Raw genomic sequence first — 18163 nt, 5'->3', positions numbered from 1 at the left:
TAGTACTCCGAAGAGTCAATGTTCTTATTTGCAATCATCGGGAAGGAAAATCGAAGATAGGATACAAAATACGCTCCCAAGGGTTTTGAAATCTATAGGTTTTTTTTTTTAGTATCAAAAATAATATTCCGGGAGGTTTTTGAAATTTGTTCGGGATTGGAATAATTTTTGTGCCTAAAAAGATACTTTTGTGATTTTTCCTAAGTGTGAAAATGATTTTTGTGATTCTTCCTGAACTTTCCAAATAACACAAATAAAATCAGTTGAAATCAAAATGTGAAAATATTTTTGGAATTTCTGAAAATTTTGTGATTTTTGTGAATTTTCTTGATATAATAATAGTATATAAGCGAAATGGAGAAAACCGGGGTGAACCCGTATGGGAATGATGAACGGGTCAAACGTTGACCAGTTTGGGGGAAAACCAGTTTAAGGTCTTGGTCGAAACCATTGATTTTTTGGGGTTTTCCAATGTTCTTTCGAATACAACCGAATTTTAGACAACAATCATGAAAGTCATAGTTTTAAAGATATGACTTTAGAATGTATTTTTGAAAATTTTGAATGTAAGGAAACAGATCTAACCTTTGCCAAACATGTTGGAAACTTTCGTGGATTTTCTTGAAAAATTTTCAAATGTAAATAAGTTTCAAAGCCTTAAAAATTTTTGATTTTTCTTTGAGAATTTTTCTGAATTTTTGTGTCTTTTATGACGTTTCCTTTTTTTTTTTATGGGTTAAAAAGAAGCAATTTAAAATAAAATAAAAAAATGAAATAGAATCAAATAAACCAACAGAGGCCGGTTCGGGAAAGGGGGCGGAGATGTAACATAGGAAGAGAAAGTTCATTGGTTTTACCTATCGTCTTTTTCTCCTCCAGTCTTCCTTTCCTGTCTGTGAATCTGCAGGGGTTAATCTACAACATCTTCCCAAGGGTTGTTCTTGAGCTCTGACTCGAGGCACTACGGAGTACCTTCTTCGGACGGGGTGACTCGGTACCGGTAGGAAACTAGATCAGTCGACCGCTTGATCTTCTTTCATTTTCCTCTACTCCAGTCTTCTTTTCCTAACGGTGAGTCTACTATGACCACTCTACAGCGTCTTCCCGAGAGTTGTTCTTGAGTTCTAACTCAAGGCACTACGGAGTGCCTTCTTCAAATAGGGTGACTCAGCACCGGTAGGAAACAAGATTAGTTGACCTCTTGATCTTCACTCGAAAAAAACTAGCTTCACAAACTTATAATAGAAAACTTCAATATTTGAAATCTTCTCCTTACCACCACTAAGAACTCTCTCCTTTGTGCTTGGAATGAGAGGGCTATTTATAAACTTAGCTTGGGGCAAACATGGGAAAGAAGACATAGGGGAGTGATGATGGGGGGAACCAAGTATGGGGGGAAGAATGATGAAGGGAAATTAGCATGGGAAGAATGATAAAAGGAGAAAACATGACATGTAGTGAGTGATGATGGGGGGAACAAAGTATGGGATGAAGAATGATGAAGGAAATATAGCATGGGAAGAATGATAAAAGGAGGAAACATGACATGTGGTGAGTGATGATGGAGGAAACAAAGTATGGGATGAAGAATGATGAAGGGAATATAGTATGGGAAGAATGATAAAGGGAGGAAACATGACATGTGGTGAGTGATGATGGGGGAAACAAAGTGTGGGATGAAGAATGATGAAGGGAATATAGTATAGGAAGAATGATAAAGGGAGGAAACATGACATGTGGTGAGTGATGATGGGGGGACAAAGTATGGGATGAAGAATGATGAAGGGAATATAGTATGGGAAGAATGATAAAGGGAGGAAACATGACATGTGGTGAGTGATGATGGGGGGAACAAAGCATGATTGCATTTGACAAATTAAATAAATAAATAATAATAATAATAATAATAATAATAAAATAATATACATATGAGGGTCCTAGAAGCTGTGCGGAGCCCATCGGAGATGTGTGGGGCCCACGTGCCATGTGGGGTCCACAAGCTGTTTGAGGGTTACAAGAACCCGAGCTAGCAAGGCACCGAATACGTGGATTCAAGCTAGCGTACCAAAGGGGGTAACGTGCATCGGATGTAGAAATCCGAGCTAGCGTACCAAGAGAGGTGGGGCCCACAAAACATGTGAGGCCCAATGAAAATATGTGGGGGCCACAATCCATGTGGGGTCCACGAGCCATTTGAGGGTCATAGGAACCCGAGCTAGCAGGTGCAAGCATGCCAAAAGAGGTTACGTGCATCGGATGTAGGGATCGGAACTAGCGTACCAGAGGGGGTAACGTGCATCAGATGGAGGAATTCGAGCTAGCGTACTAAAGGGGGTAACATGCATCAGATGTAGGAATCCGAGCTAGCGTACTAGAGGGGGTAACGTGCATCGGATGTATGAATCCGAGCTAACATACTAGAGGGGGTAACGTGCATCGGATGTAGGAATTCTAGCTAACGTACCAAAGAGGGTAACGTACGTCGGATGTAGGAATCCGAGCTAGCGTACCAAAAGATGTGGGGCCCACAAGCCATGTGGGGCCCACAAGCAATGTGGGGTCCACGAACCATTTAAGGGTTATAGGAACACGAGCCAGCAGGCAAAAGCATGCCAAAGGAGGTAATGTGCATCGAATGTAGGAATCCGAGCTAGCGTACCAAAGGGGGTAACGTGCACCGGATGTATAAATCTGAGCTAGCGTACCAGAAGGGGGTAACGTTTATTGGATGTATGAATCCGAGCTAGCGTACCAAGAGAGGTGGGGCCCACAAAACATGTGGAACCCAATGGAGATATATGGGGCCCACAAGCCATGTGGGAGCCCACAAGCAATGTGGGACCTACAAAGATGTGTGGGGTCCACAAGCAGTGTGAGACCTACAAGGATGTGTAGCGTCCACCAAAAGCATAGGACCTAGAAGGATGTGTGGGGTGCACCAACAGTGTGGGAAGGTTTGCCATGAGGTCTCCTTGGAAAGGCCTGGTTAAAATTGGGGTGTCTACACTTGGGATGCCAAGATCATGCATTGTTAAAAAGAAATCAAGGCCCTTGTTTGTCTCTCCTTCACTTGTACTTTAAATGTGATTAATCGCCTTCTTTAGTCACCACTTGGATTAGTAGCCTAGCGGCAGGGATCCTGTCGTGCCTCTAAGAGGTCACAGGTTTGAGTTTTCGACTCCCCCCCCCCCTTCGCTTGGCTTCGCCTAAGTGGTCTCATGCCCTGGATTTACTTCGGTGGTAAGTGAGGCAAAACCGATGAGTATCCATCTACGAGGTTGCCATTTTTTACTAGAACAATAATATAAAAAAAAATTTCTTTTTTTTTCTTTTCTTTTTTTGGCCGTTCACAGTTTATACTCTTGCGGGTTAGGAGTTTTTTGGACCTAAAACGGAGCCCTTGGTTGCAATCATTGGGAAGAAAAATCAAGAAAATAGAGTACGAAATACTCTACTGGGGGTTTTGAAATCTAAGAAAATACTATTCCAAGAGATTTTTGAAATTTGTTCGGGATGAAAATAATTGTCCCTAAAAACATTTTTGTGACTTTTCTAAAGTATGAAAAATATTTTTTGTGATTTTTACCGAATTTCAAAATAGCACAAAATAGAAACTAAGGAAATCAAAGCCTGGAAATATTTTTGAGATTTTTCTGGTAATTTTGTGATTTTTTATGAATTTTTTGAATATTTAAATAATAATCAAGTGAAACGGTGAAAAGCGGTGTGAATCAGTTCGGGGGGTGACGAACCGATCAAATGTTGACTGGTCCGGGGAAAAACTAGTTTTAGGTCTTGGTCGAGACTAATGATTTATTTTAATATTTTTCTGAACATTAAAATAATACAGATAAATTCAATGGAAAGCAAAGTATGAAAATATTTTTGGGATTTTTGAGAATTTTATGTTTTTTTGGGAATTTTCTAGATATAATAATAATATACAAGGGAAATGGAGAAAACCGGTGTGAATCGGTTCCGGGAATGATGAATTGGTCAAACGTTGACCGACACGGGGGAAAACCAGTTTAAGGTCTTTGTCGAGACCAATTTGTGGATTTTCTGAACAACTAGATAATAATCAAGTGAAATGGAGAAAATCGGCGTGAACCAGTTTAGGGGGTAACGAATCAATCAAACGTTGACTAATCCGGGGGAAAATCAGTTTAAGGTCTTGGTTGACACCATTTTGTGGATTTTCTAAATAACTAAATAATAATCAAGTGAGATGGGGAAAAATCGGCATGAACCGGTTCAAGGGATGACGAACCGGTCAAATGTTGACTGGTCCGGGGGAAAACCAGTTTAAGGTCTTGGTCGAGACCAATTTGTGGATTTCTTCCAATATTTTTCGAGAGAAAAATGTTGAAGACATGTCTTGAATCTTAAAGAATATTTTGAAATTCTGGAATGTAAGAAAACACTTTTAACTTTGAAAATACAATGACTAAGACTTGGTGAGTCTTAATAATCAGTTTTATTTCACAAGGTCTTTTAAGAAAGGCTTGGTAAAAATTAGGGTGTTTATAGGTTTTAACCCGATTTCCACAAGAAATCAAACCCTCATATTGGGACCCACAATTACCAAACAATAGAGGGTAGTCTTAATTTTAGGAAATTAGAAAGGACTAAAAAAACCCATCAAAATAGGACTCAATTTAAAAAGAAATTTAATTTTAAACAAGACATAACATAAGGGCTTAATTTCAAATAACTGAAACTCAATATAAATAACAAAGACTTGGTAATAAAAGGACTGTAATTAAAAGGTTTTCAAAATACTAGTGACTTTGTTTTAAAATAATCAGGACTCAATTTTAAAAATATGAGGGAGTTGATTTCAACTCATAAAGACTCAATAAAAAGGACTCAATAATAGGGATTTAATAACCGGGACTCAATTTCAACTCCTATGGACTCAATAATAGGGATTCAATCCTAAAATGACAAGGACTCAATTTCAACTTCTAAGGACTCATCAGATTTCTCACAAAGGGCCTTTGAATTTCTAGAATACAAAATTGACTCCTCCTTATGGAAATCATCATGTTGTCACGAAGGGTCCCCATATTGAGAGGAAAAGAGAGGCCCGATTAAAATTGAGATGTCTACATTGACTATTATGAAAGAATTAAAATATTTGTAGTACCTAGGAAATTTTAAATTGACTCTAACAGTTGAGATATTATTTTTTAAGTTGCTTAACCGAGTTTTTTAGATTAATTGCTTGAAATGGTTTAGTTTTAATTTATATCTTTTGGCAAACTAAAACTTTGATTAAATTGATGACTTTGAGTGTAATTTAATTAACTAAATTATGTTTAACTATATGTAAATTATAGATTATTTTTCTTTATCATAAAAATATTTTAATCTAATACGTCACTGGTTGTGACTAAAACTCAGTGAAAATAAATGCAACAACAATGTATTTTAATCTGAAAAATAAAATACGGAAAAATTTCAAAGACATCTCTCACTCTCTCGCTCACTATTTTTTCACTCTCAACACACCACACAATACATTACATACACACACCTATTTATAGCAGATACAAAAACACAATAATCAACATAAGCTGCTGGTTGGTAATATAACATTGATGTGATACAGTGAAAGCATGCAACTTAGAAATATGTATCTATGCTTGTAGAAATCACATGCTATGCACAGATTCAAAATTTTATATTTTAAAATTAAAATATAATTACATACTATTGATTGTAGAATTGATGGAAAAAACATAATTTAAATTAACAAACAGAACGTTTCAATTATTTTAAAAAAATATATTATTTTAAAAATAATTAGAAACTAAATCACAAACTAATACATTTTTTCTTTCTGAAAGTATGATGAGGTAATAAAGCTCTAATAAAGTTTCATAAAACAATCAAACTTATCTTATTTATATATTTAAAATCATATAAGTTTTCAATATAATTTTATATTACTTCTTATTCAAAAATCTAATACAACTCCAAATTCAAGATATCTCCAAACATAGGGTTATGATTAGTGGGTTCCAAAACCATGTAAAACAACAACTGTTCTTTAGAAGTATATATATGTATATACATTTTTTTTTTTTAATTTATGTATTTTTAAATGAAAATCAATACAATTATATACAGCGTTTTGTTCAAATTTACATAAATTTAAATTTAAGATTTGTATTATTGGCTCCAAATGCAAAATTAATGTTTTTACTTTCTATTCTATTCTTTGCTTTCATATGCTTGAGAGAGAGAGAGAGAGAGAGAGAGAGAGAGAGAGAGAGAGAGAGACATGCAGACAAGGGTAGCTTTGGAGTATGTCTCACGTGATATAACTAGTGTTTACCCTTCTTCATCACGTAGTCAGTAAAAATAAAAGGCAAGTGGGCAATTAATGTTGAAAGGCAAATATGATCAACTCTTGCAGATGAAATTTCTTTCATCATTTTCTTGGCCTGCATGTGCTGGATCTGCTTTATAATTCCCTTCATGAATGTTAGGTTAGTGGTGTTTCGTATGTTTTCCAGTGTTAGGTTCTATAATCTAAATACCTATTATTAGTTACCCTCTCCGTGCTGATGAGATTTGTTTTTCTTTGATGAATAATTGGATTTATTGAAGGAAGAAAAATGCCAAAATATTGTGTTTGAGAACCTAGATCTCGGACCTTAGATTTAGATTTAAGTGAATTTGAATAAATAATCCAAACCTAAATTTAAGATCTCCCCAAATATAGGGAAAAAGTGTAGGGAGAGGGGAAGTTTTCGATATTCTGCTTTGTTGCACAAATTGGACCAAATAGTTATATTCATGTGTTGCATTATTTTAAAGAAGAGAGAGAGAGAGAGAGGGAGAGAGGTAGTCCTCATCATTTTGCTTTTCTGTACAAATTGGGCCAAATTGTTGAATTCATATGTTGCCTTATTAGAGAGAGAGAGAGAGAGAGAGAGAGAGAGAGAGAGAGAGAGAGCAACCAGCATTACAGTCAAAATGTCAAAATGGTTGGGTTAATGACTAAGATTATTAATGTGAAGTTCAAATGTCTCTCTTAATATTTTTTTTTATTTATGGAAAAAGGAATATATTAAGGAAGGAAAAAAAAAATTACAATCTCATCTCTCTTAAATGTTCGTTTGAAGATTTTACCAAGTCACTAGTCTAGAGTGATAAGTATGAGGATGAAATTAGATCAGCAACCTTAATGTTATCAACTAGTCAAGGCAATAGGTGCATCTTGAATCTATATAGTCCCAAGTCTTCTGTGTAGTTAGCATCCACATACCCTTCCACTAATGGATCACTTTTTTGTCTGTCCAACATAATATAATATCCTGTTGTACCCTTCAAGTATCTAAGAATCCATTTGGCTGCATCCTAATGATATCAACCCGGATTCAGAAAGAGCTTGCTCACCACGCCGATAGCTTTTGTCATGTCTGACCTTGTACATACCATGACATACATCATACCACCTATAAACATAAGATGTGTTGAAATAAGGAATAGTATAGGACGTCAACATTTAAAAAAAATTCTCCAATTTTAAAGGCCTATTTTTCCTTTTAGGTGAGAAAGTCTAGATATATTACTTTTGCATTAAAAAAAAAATATTCTAATGGGAAACATGCTGCATTCAATGCATTTATATTTTTTAGGAAAATAGTTCAATTAACTGTCAGGTTGTTGACCCGAGTATTGTAAACTTTTACCTTCATAATTAAATGCTAAGTAATAAAATAATCAAATAATTAAACCAATATTCTTTCTTCTTTTTCAATTGAAAAATTATGCTATCCTACCTATAACCCTCATAGCAAATTATACATGCCAATTCCAATTGCCCTCTCCCCTTGCTCTCTTCTCTCCGTCTCCCTAATTTCTCCGATCATCCCCCCCTCTTCTCTCTCTCTCTCTTTCTTTGTCTCTGGTTTTGACTCGATTTCCACGAGAAATTAAACCCTCGTATTGGGACCCATAGTTACCAAACAAAAGAGAGCAGTCTTAATTTTAGGAAATCAGAAAGGACTAAAAAAAAACTCATCAAGACAAGACTCAATTTAAAAAGAAACTTAATTTTAAACAAGACTTAACATAAGGGCTTAATTTCAAATAACCAGGACTCAATATAAATAACAAGGAGTTGGTAATAAAGTGACCGTAATTAAAAGGTCTTCAAAATACTAGGGACTTAGTTTTAAAATAATCAAGACTCAATTTTCAAAATGTCAGGGACTTGATTTCAACTCATAAGGATTCAATAAAAAGGACTCAATAACAAGGATTTAATAACCGGGACTCAATTTCAACTCCTAGGGGCTCAATAATAGGGATTCAATCCTAAAATAACAGGGACTCGATTTCAACTTCTAAGGACTCAATAAGATTTCTCAGAAAGGGCCTTTAAATTTCTAGAATACAAAATTGACTCCTTATGTAAATCATCATGTTGTCAGGAAGGGTCACCATATTGAGAGGAAAAGAGAGGCCCAAATAAAATTGAGGTGTCTACATTGATTATTATGAAAGAATTAAAATATTTGTAGTACCTATGAAATTATAAATTGACTCTAACAATTGAGATATTATTTTTTTAAGTTGCCTAACCGAGTTTTTTAGATTAATTGCTTGAAATGGTTTAGTTTTAATTTATATTTTTTGGCAAACTAAAACTTTGATTAAATTGATTACTTTAGGAGTGTAATTTAGGTAAATTATGTTTATAGATTATTTTTCTTTATCATAAAATATTTTAATCTAATATTACTTTCAATATCCGCATGGGTTGGTAATATAACATTGATGTGATACAGTGAAAGCATGCAACTTTGAAACATTAACATCTATATGTATCTATGCTTGTAGAAATCACATGCTATGCACAGATTTAAATATTTATATTTAAAATTAAAATATAATTATATAGTATTGATTGTGGAATTGATGGAAAAAAAACATAATTTAAATTAACAAACAGAATTTTTTGTTTCAATTATTTTTAAAAAATTATTTTAAAAATAATTAGAAACTAAATCACAAACTGCTACATTTATTTTTTTCTAAAAGTATGTTGAGGTAATAAAGCTCTAATAGAGTTTCATAAAACAATCAAACTTATCATATTTATATATTTAAAATCATATAAGTTTTCAATATAATTTTATATTACATCTTATTCAAAAATCCAATACAACACCAAATTCAAGATATCTCCAAACATAGGGTTATGATTAGTGAGTTCTAAATCCCATGTAGAACAACTGTTCTTTAGAAGTATATATATGTATATACATATTTTTTTAATTTATGTATTTTGGAATGAAAATCAATGCAATTATATACAACGTTTTGTCCAAATTTACAAAACTTTAAATTTAAGAGTTGTATTATTGGCTCCAAATGCAGAATTAATGTTTTTACTTTCTATTCTATTCTTTGCTTTCATACGAGAGAGAGAGAGAGAGAGAGAGAGAGAGAGAGAGAGAGAGAGAGAGAGAGAGGGCACGCAGACAAGGGTAGCTTTGGAGTATGTCTCACATGATCTAACCAGTGCTTACCCTTCTTTATCATGTAGTCAGTAAAAATAAAAGGTAAGTGAGCAGTCAATGTTGAAAGGCAAGTATGATCAACTCCTGTAGATGAAATTTTTTCCGTCATTTTCTTGGCCTGCATTTGCTGGATCTGCTCTATAATTCCCTTCATGAATGTTAGGCTAGTGATATTTTATGTGTTTTTCAGTGTTAGGTTCTGTAATTTAAATACCTATTATTAATTGCCCTCTCCATGTTGATGAGATTTATTTTTCTTTGATGAATAATTAGATTTATTGAAGGAAGAAAAATACCCAAATATTGTGTTTGAGAACCTAGATCTTAGACCTTAGATTTAGATTTTAGTGAATTTGAATAAATAGTCCAAATCTAAATTTAAGATCTCTCCAAATATAAGGAAAATGTGTAGGGAGAGGGGAAGTCCTGGATATTTTGCTTAGTTGCACAAATTGAACCAAATAGTTATATTCATGTGTTGCATTATTTAAAAGAAGAGAGAGAGAGGGAGAGGGGTAGTCCTCATCATTTTGCTTTGTTGTACAAATTGGACCAAATTGTTGAATTCATATGTTACATTATGAGAGAGAGAGAGAGAGAGAGAGAGAGAGAGAGAGAGAGAGAGAGAGAGAGAGAGAGAGAGAGAGAGGGGCAATTAACATTAAAGTCAAAATGTCAAAATGGTTGGGTTAATGACTAAGATTATTAATGTGAAGTTCAAATGTCTCTCTTAATTTTATTTTATTTTTATAGAAAAAGGAATATATTAAGGAAAAAAAATATTACAACCTCATCTCTCTTAAATATTCGTTTGAAGATTTGACCAGGTCTCTAGTGTAGAGTGATCGGCTACCATAGTGTTATCAATTGACCGAGGCAACAAGTGGAGGGCATGAAAAGCAAGAAAGGTATGCACGCTTGTTACCCGCCTCCTACCCTTTATTGATTGGGCATCAAAGAAATTCCTTATATGTAATTCTTGGCATTTCAACCTACTCCATTGTTTTATTTACATGAATCAATCTCCTATGGCCTAGTTGGAAATTGATAATTTGGTCAATGCATGTTTCCAACTTTAAAAATTTGCCCTTTAATTAAATTGGTCAATGTTTCAAGCCATTTAAAAATTTATTATTAATTTTTAATTTTTAATTTTTTTATTATATTAAAACAACCTTATTTTCCTTTTCCATTTTCCCCCCCAAGTGAAATCTTTAAACTCATTTTCCATTATATTTTCCTTCTACATTAAATTTTTCTAAAAATGAAAGTTCTATTTTATAAGATTAAAAATTAAGAAAAACTAAGTATTAATAATATATAAAAATAAAATTTATTTATCAATTTGGTATATTTTTTATTTTCTTTTTTATTTTCCTAAGGTGAGTTAGGTTGAGTTAGACTAAAGACCCTTAATGCATGTTTGATGTAGCTGACCAAGAAGGGAGAGCTTAGTCCCCCACCCTCTCCCTGTTTCTCTTGAACCCTCTCCGTGTTTTGTTTCCAAATAAGGCCTACTCATGTATCCAAACATCCAATGAAGCAATTTGATGAAAGTATTGATGCAACAAATGAATGTAATAAATGCGCGATAACGACTAGTTTTTGTCGTGTCTCTTCTCTGCCAACAATATGCTCATCTCTTTGGCCATAAATATAAGCCCTTAGCATTCATTGAACATTGATTAAGCATTTTGGTTGTTGAGTATATTCATTAAGCATTGATTTTAGGTTTTCATATATTTGCTCTCTTACTTTTTACTCTTGTTTACACAACATTTGCAAAAGAGAGTAGTGTGAGGTTTAAACTTGTATTATGAGCTCAAGAAGGAGCACCTCGTATTGTATCTACTAGCTTTGATTCATTTTGTTGGGAGGTCCTTTGTGAGCCATTGAAAGGTGCTTCTTGGTGAACACCTTGGTGTACCTCTTGGTGAGCAGCTGGGTTATGTACCCATATTGTAAAGGCTTCTCCAGCTTGAAAAGAGATTCTTTAGTGGATTTGGAAACCCTTGGCTTGGTGCTAAGGTGTGGACGTAGGCTTAGAGCTGAACCACGTTAAATCGTTGTGTTGAGCTTCTTTATCCCTCATCTTTTTATTTGTTGTAATTATTTGCTTTGTCATTTATTATGATATTTTTCACTTTCTTCTTGTCAAAGTTTTTATTTTGTAGCAATCTTTAATGTCCAGAAAAAATGTCTATTCACCCCCCTTAGACGCACACCTGGGCTGACGCACGTGAGACATACAAACTTACACTACAAAAAATAAGGTTATTATTGAAGGATCGAAACCGTCACTAATAATAAAAAATTCATCACAAATAGTGTTAGTGACGATTTTATAAGTATTAGTGACGGTTTTGAATTAGTCACCATTACTAAGATTACAAATACTTATTAGTAACAAATTTTAAAAGTGTTGACTTTTTGAGTCTGATCTCTGTTTTGATAATGACAAACCATAGTATCTCACTTGTATAACTGAGTGTGAACAGGTATATATTTCTATGAGTACAAGTGATGAATGCAAAATGGAAACCGTAAAAAGCATTGAGAAGAACACCAATCGGCGTATTCCATGGAGGATTGAGGAGTAGAAGACACGATGACTTTATCTATTTTCTGGGTTGTAGTAGTAATTAGGGTTGAATGTGCATACATCTTACATGATTTAAAATTGAAACTCTACTTGACCTTAGATTGACCATAGGATGTCCAAATAACATGAAAAACTCTTTTCATAAAATTTCTAACTTACACAAAGGTTTTTAAATGGTTTTAAAGTTAAAAGAAGGTAAAAACTAAATTTTTCAAAGGGGTCGGTCAACCGGCCAGTCAACCGAATGTTAGAAATGAGCAATTTTCTCACTCAATTCAATCTCATCTCAAACTATGTTGAACATGAAAACTGTGTCATTTTGCCATAGCTTTCGTTTTATGCCAATAACATACAAATTGGAGTTATACGAAAAAAGTTATGGCTAAAAAACTGAAATGTGTCCGTAACAGAAAAACTCTCTTCATGTTTCTTCCGTCTCATTTATGAGCACTTTTCTTAAACCAAAACTCATCATCTTAATATGTGTTCAACATGAAAGTTGTGGGATTTTCTCTTACCTTTCTAATGATATTAAGAACATCTAATTTGAAATTGTATAGAAAAAGTTATGGTCAAAACACTGAAATGTGTCCGTGCAGAAAAGTCAAGGCCGGTCGACCGAACCTTCACTACGGTTGACCGAAACTCGCGGATTTCAAGCCTCGGTCGACTGTACCTTTAGCTTGGTCGGCCAAACTTCTCGGGAAAGTGTCCCAACGGCCAAAAAAAGGTTAGTTTTCAAAATAAAAATATATTTGAAGGTCCCAAAAGCTATATAATGGTCACAAAGGGTTTTTGCCTATAAATACAATCCCAAAAACACTTGAAAATGGTTGGAGAATCGCTTTGTTAATTTAGTTTATCATTCTTTGATTCTCCCACACTTTTATAGCCCATTTATTCTTTAAATTCTATTTTTTCTCCTACTCTTCTTTTATTTGAAAATCATTTTAGGAGAAAATATTCTTGGGGGTTTTATGTGAAGAGGCTTGAGCATATATCATATACATATATATTGCTTGATGGCCTTCTTCTTTCATTTGTGACATATTTTCAAAGATTAAAATGTCTCCTATTCTCTTCTTTTGAAAACTATTTTTGGGGAAAATATTTTTGGGGTTATATTTGAAGAGGCTTGAGCATATAACATTCTATATGTATATTGCTTGAAGGCCTTTCTATTTTTCATGTTTTCAAAGATTAAATTTCTCCCACATTCTTTTATTTGGAAAAATATTTTCTTGGAAAAATTTCTTGTAAATAATGTCTTGAAAGCTTAGGCTAATATTATTGCTCATATATTTTGCTTGAATGCCTTCTTGGGATTAATTTTACTAAGGTCAATCATTTTGAAGAAAACCCTAATATTCTCCTACTCTTATCTTGAAATATATTTGTTGGATAATTTCTTTGGGTTATACAAGATGGAGTCTTGAGCATATATCAATTTAATATATACTTGCTTGAGAGGCTTCTCCTTTTATTTTATAAAGGTCAATCATTTTGATAGCAAAATCCTAGTTTCTCCTACTTATCTTGAAGTATATTTTTGGAGAAACTCTTTGAGTTATTTAAGAGCTTTGAGCATATATTCATTAATATATATTAGTTTAAAAAGCTTCTTGAAAAAAAAAAGGCTAAAGCATATATTCATTTTTGCTTAGTTACCTTTATGATTTGAATTTGAAAAGGTCAATCATTTTAGAAAAGAAAATCATTTTCCAAACTCTCAAGTTTTACTTGAAAAATATTTTGAGAGAAAACCCATACACTATATGAGCTTCATTTCAAAATCATATGAGAGTGCATATTAGACTTTAATGTTTTACATCCCTGCTTAGTTTAAAAGCATTTGTTTGTACGCAAATTCTATTAAATATATTTGTATTTTAGGTGTGGTCTGAAGAGGGAGACTCGTCCTATGAAGAGTCCCGGATAGACTTAGACCCGGTTAAGAAAGTCCCAGACCGGCTTAGACCCGGTTAGGAAAGCTAGGTGTGCCATCCTGGTAAGGTGTGATGGTTGGGTTCAGCTCGTTAATTGAATTGGGGAGTCTCAGCCCGTAAATGAGATCGGTTTGGTTCAACTCGGAATTGAATTGGGGAGTCTCAGCCCCGCAAGTGAAACTAGTTTGGCTCAGCCTAGTAATTGAGCTAGGGTTTTTCTCACCCTGTGAGGAGAGGATGTAAAAGACTTTTGCTCTGCCCAGTTAAGTGAGCATGTTATAGTGGAATCCTTGGGGATAAGCCCAAGGCGGGGATGTAGGCTGGTTTGGCCAAACCTCGATAACAAATCTGGTGTTGTTCTCTCTCAATCTTATTTAAATTCTTGCACTTTAATTTCAGCATGTGTATGAATGTTTATTTAATGTCAAAATTATTCTTATGCACACATTTAATTTAAATAGGATACTATACACGTGTATGTTTGCTTTTATTATTAAACTCGATTTACATACACGTGTATATATATATATGTATGTATGTATGTTGAATGGGATATGAACTGTGGTGAATCGGTGATACATTTAAATTAGCTGAAAAGTTTTTAAAACCCAATTCACCCCTCTTCCTCTTGGGATCACACCAATTCCGACAAAAAATGTCACTAATAATAGAGTATTAGTGATGGATTATAACCGTCACTAAAAGTCTAACATCGTCACTATAAATTCTACATTGGCTCAGCTCAAAATCGTCACTAATAACAGAGTAGTAGTTGTAGACACCCCACTTTTACCCGGACCCAATATAACCAAAATATTAATACTATTATTATTACTTTATTATTATTATTATTATTATTATTATTATTATTATTATTATTATTTTTACTATTATTAGTAGTATTATTATTATATTTACCATATTATTATTATTATTATTATTATTATTATTATTATTATTTTGCTATTATCATTAATATTATTTATATTATTATTATTATATTATTATTATAATTATTATTACTATTACTGTATTATTAGTATTATTATTTTATTATTATTACTATTATTTTTAGTACTAGTAGTATTATTTTAAGTAGTATCTTACTATTATTATTGTCATTATTTTTATTTTATATTATTATTATTTTTTTATTTTCATTATTTTCATTACTTTATTATTATTATTATTATTATTATTATTATTTATTCTTATTTATCTATCTATTATTATTATTATTATTCTCACTATCATTAGTATTATCCTTATATTATTATTATTATTATTATTATTATTATTATTATTATTATTATTATTATTATTATTATTATTATTATTATTATTATTATTATTATTATTATTAGTGTTTGGAACCCAAGCCTATAAATAGGCTGATACACAGAATCGCAGCAAGGAGGAGGCGCACGGGGAAAACCGAAAAAAAAAAAAAAAAACCCTCCTTATTCTTCTTCTTCTTCTTCTTCTTCTTCTTCTTCTTCTCTGTCAATCTGCCTGTAGACCAGTCGCTACTCTGCCACTCACCCAGCCACCGTTCGCATTAGTTGCTCCGGTCTTCCCCCGCAGTAGCCGAAAGCTTCCTCTGGCGTTGTCTGTCTTATCTGTTTGCTCCCACCCGTCGTCACCCAGCCACCTTCCTGCAACACCTCACCGGCAGCCAACCATGATCCGACGAACACACCAGACAGCTCAGCTCTGGAAGCCACCTCTCTTATACTCGCCACCGCCGTTCACTGTTGTCACAACCATCCCCATCTCTATCGTCGTCGCCATGGCCCATGTTGGAGCTTACAAGATGCCTTGGAGCAAGATCAAGAACCAAAACAAAATACATAAAGCTGTTATAACTAATATGTGTAGTTAGATTAGTTGTTCAATTGCTGTTATTGTATCTATATATAAGAAGACTACTTGTATAATAAAAGTTCAGTTCAGTTTTTCTAATCAAAGTGAAGATAGTTGATTCTTTCTGCTGAAGATAGTTGATTCTTTCTGCTTGCTTCTCAAAGGCATTCTTGTATTTTACACGGTATCAGAGCAATGGCTTCCGACAGACACATTGATTGATCTTCACAGGGAAATGCTTATTGTAGGAGCAGCATAGTCATCTTCAAAATTTGAAATTCAACTGCAGACACAGTTGTGGTTGATCGAGGGAGTTTTTCAAATTTTAGAAATTAATTGATTCAATTTTTGATTGTTCTCTTAAATTTTTTTTTTTTCCTTTCTCTCTTTACTGTTCCATTTCTATGGTGGAACCTGAATCTTCTACGCATTCTGCTTCTATGGCAAATGCTAATGAATCTTCAAGAAATTCGTCGGATGATTCTTCAAGTGTATATTACTTGCATCCATTGGATAATCCTGGAGCTCTTTTAGTTTCTGAAATCTTGACTGGTGCAAATTATATTGCGTGGAGTAGATCTATCTCCATTGCTCTTACAGTTAAGAATAAAATTACATTTATAGATGGTACTCTGCCTTAATCAAATTCTGGTGATTCTCGGATTCAAATTGCCTAGTTAAGAGCAAATAATCTCGTTTTATCTTGGCTAATGAATTCAATAGAAAAAGAAATTCATGGAAGTCTGTTGTACTTCACAGCTGCATGTGATGTTTGGGAAGAACTCAAAACAAGGTATCTTCGAAGTGATGGTCCAAGAGTCTTTACTCTAGAAAAATCTCTTAATTCAATTTCTCAAGGAGCAAGATCAGTTACTGAATAATTTAATGAATTCAAGACACTCTTGGATGAATATATTAGCTATAGACCAATTCCAAGTTGCAGATGTGGAATTCTTGATAGATGTTCTTGCAATCTTTTAAAGATTTTTACAGATAGGCAGCAATCAGATTATGTGATGAAATTTCTCATTGGTTTGCATGATTCTTACTCTATGATGCGAAGTCAATTACTTCTCCAATCACCTTTGCCTTCTATGAGCAAAGTTTTTTCTTTGCTACTACAAGAAGAAAATCAAAGATCATTGTCTAATGCTGTTGGTTTTTCCATGGATTCTTATGCTATGATTGCTGCACAAACACAGAAGTCTGTTATTACTAATGGTACTCATTTCACAAAATCAAAAGCCAGAGGAAATATTATTTGTTCTCATTGTGGATATACTGGTCACCTTGCAGATAAGTGTTTTCATTTGATTGGATTTCCACCTGGATGGAAGGGTCCACGAGGCAAGAAAATTATTACTCCTCAAAATGGAAATACAAATACAAATTTGTCCAATGCAAATGTTGCTTCTTCTTTGGAATTCAATTCAAGCATCTCAAATATATTTTCTCAAGAGCAAATTCAAAACTTGCTGTCCCTTGCAAATGGCCTTTCAAATACAAATGTAACCCCTATAGCAAATACAGTCTCTACATCAGGTATCATTTCATGTCATGTTGTTTCAGCTGACAAAAACTCTTCTCCATGGATTCTTGATACAGGAGCTACAGATCATATGATTTGTTCTCCTCATTTTTTCACTTCAATTCATCTACCAAAACAACCATTTGCAGTTCATTTACCGAATGGTCAATCTGCTCCTGTTATTTTTACTGGAACTGTTCATTTTTCAGCTGATATTATTTTACATAATGCTCTCTATATTCCTTCTTTTAGTGTTAATCTCATTTCTGCTTCAAAACTTACTAAAGAAAATTCTATTGGTTTACATTTTCTTCAATCCAAATGTATTTTGCAGAACCTAATCAGCTGGAAGATGATTGCTGAAGTAAAATCTGGCCTATATCATCTACAACAATCTCCTGTTATAGCAAGGGATAAATCTGATCTCAAGTATAAATCTTCTGTTTCTTCAGCAAATAATTGTACTATCAATGCTGATATTTGGCATTTTCGCCTAGGACATATTCCCTCTACCATAATGAAATTTATCAATGCTATAAATTCCAATGTATCAGCAAATCCAATTCATACATGTGAAGTTTGTCCTTTAGCCAAATAGAAAAGGCTTGTATTTCCTGTATCAAGCAGCTATTCAAATAAAGCTTTTCAATCAGTTCATTGTGATATTTGGCGTCCTTTTTCA

The 18163-nt window shown here is 33.6% G+C and overlaps 1 protein-coding gene across 1 annotated transcript; it reads left to right on the top strand.

Annotated features, from left to right (window-relative positions):
• The first annotated feature begins 16357 nt into the window (after nt 1-16357).
• LOC131151433 (uncharacterized) lies at nt 16358-18079 on the top strand. Its single transcript, XM_058102677.1, has 3 exons — nt 16358-16580; nt 16677-16746; nt 16897-18079. The coding sequence occupies exons 1-3, from the start codon at nt 16358-16360 to the stop codon at nt 18077-18079; spliced, it is 1476 nt and encodes a 491-aa protein (XP_057958660.1).
• Nucleotides 18080-18163: the final 84 nt, after the last annotated feature.

Source organism: Malania oleifera, chromosome 3 (genome assembly GCF_029873635.1).
Source record: "Malania oleifera isolate guangnan ecotype guangnan chromosome 3, ASM2987363v1, whole genome shotgun sequence".
NCBI lineage: Eukaryota > Viridiplantae > Streptophyta > Magnoliopsida > Santalales > Ximeniaceae > Malania > Malania oleifera.
The sequence above is the reverse complement of the archived record's forward strand: the minus strand, read 5'-3'. Positions and strand labels throughout refer to the sequence as shown.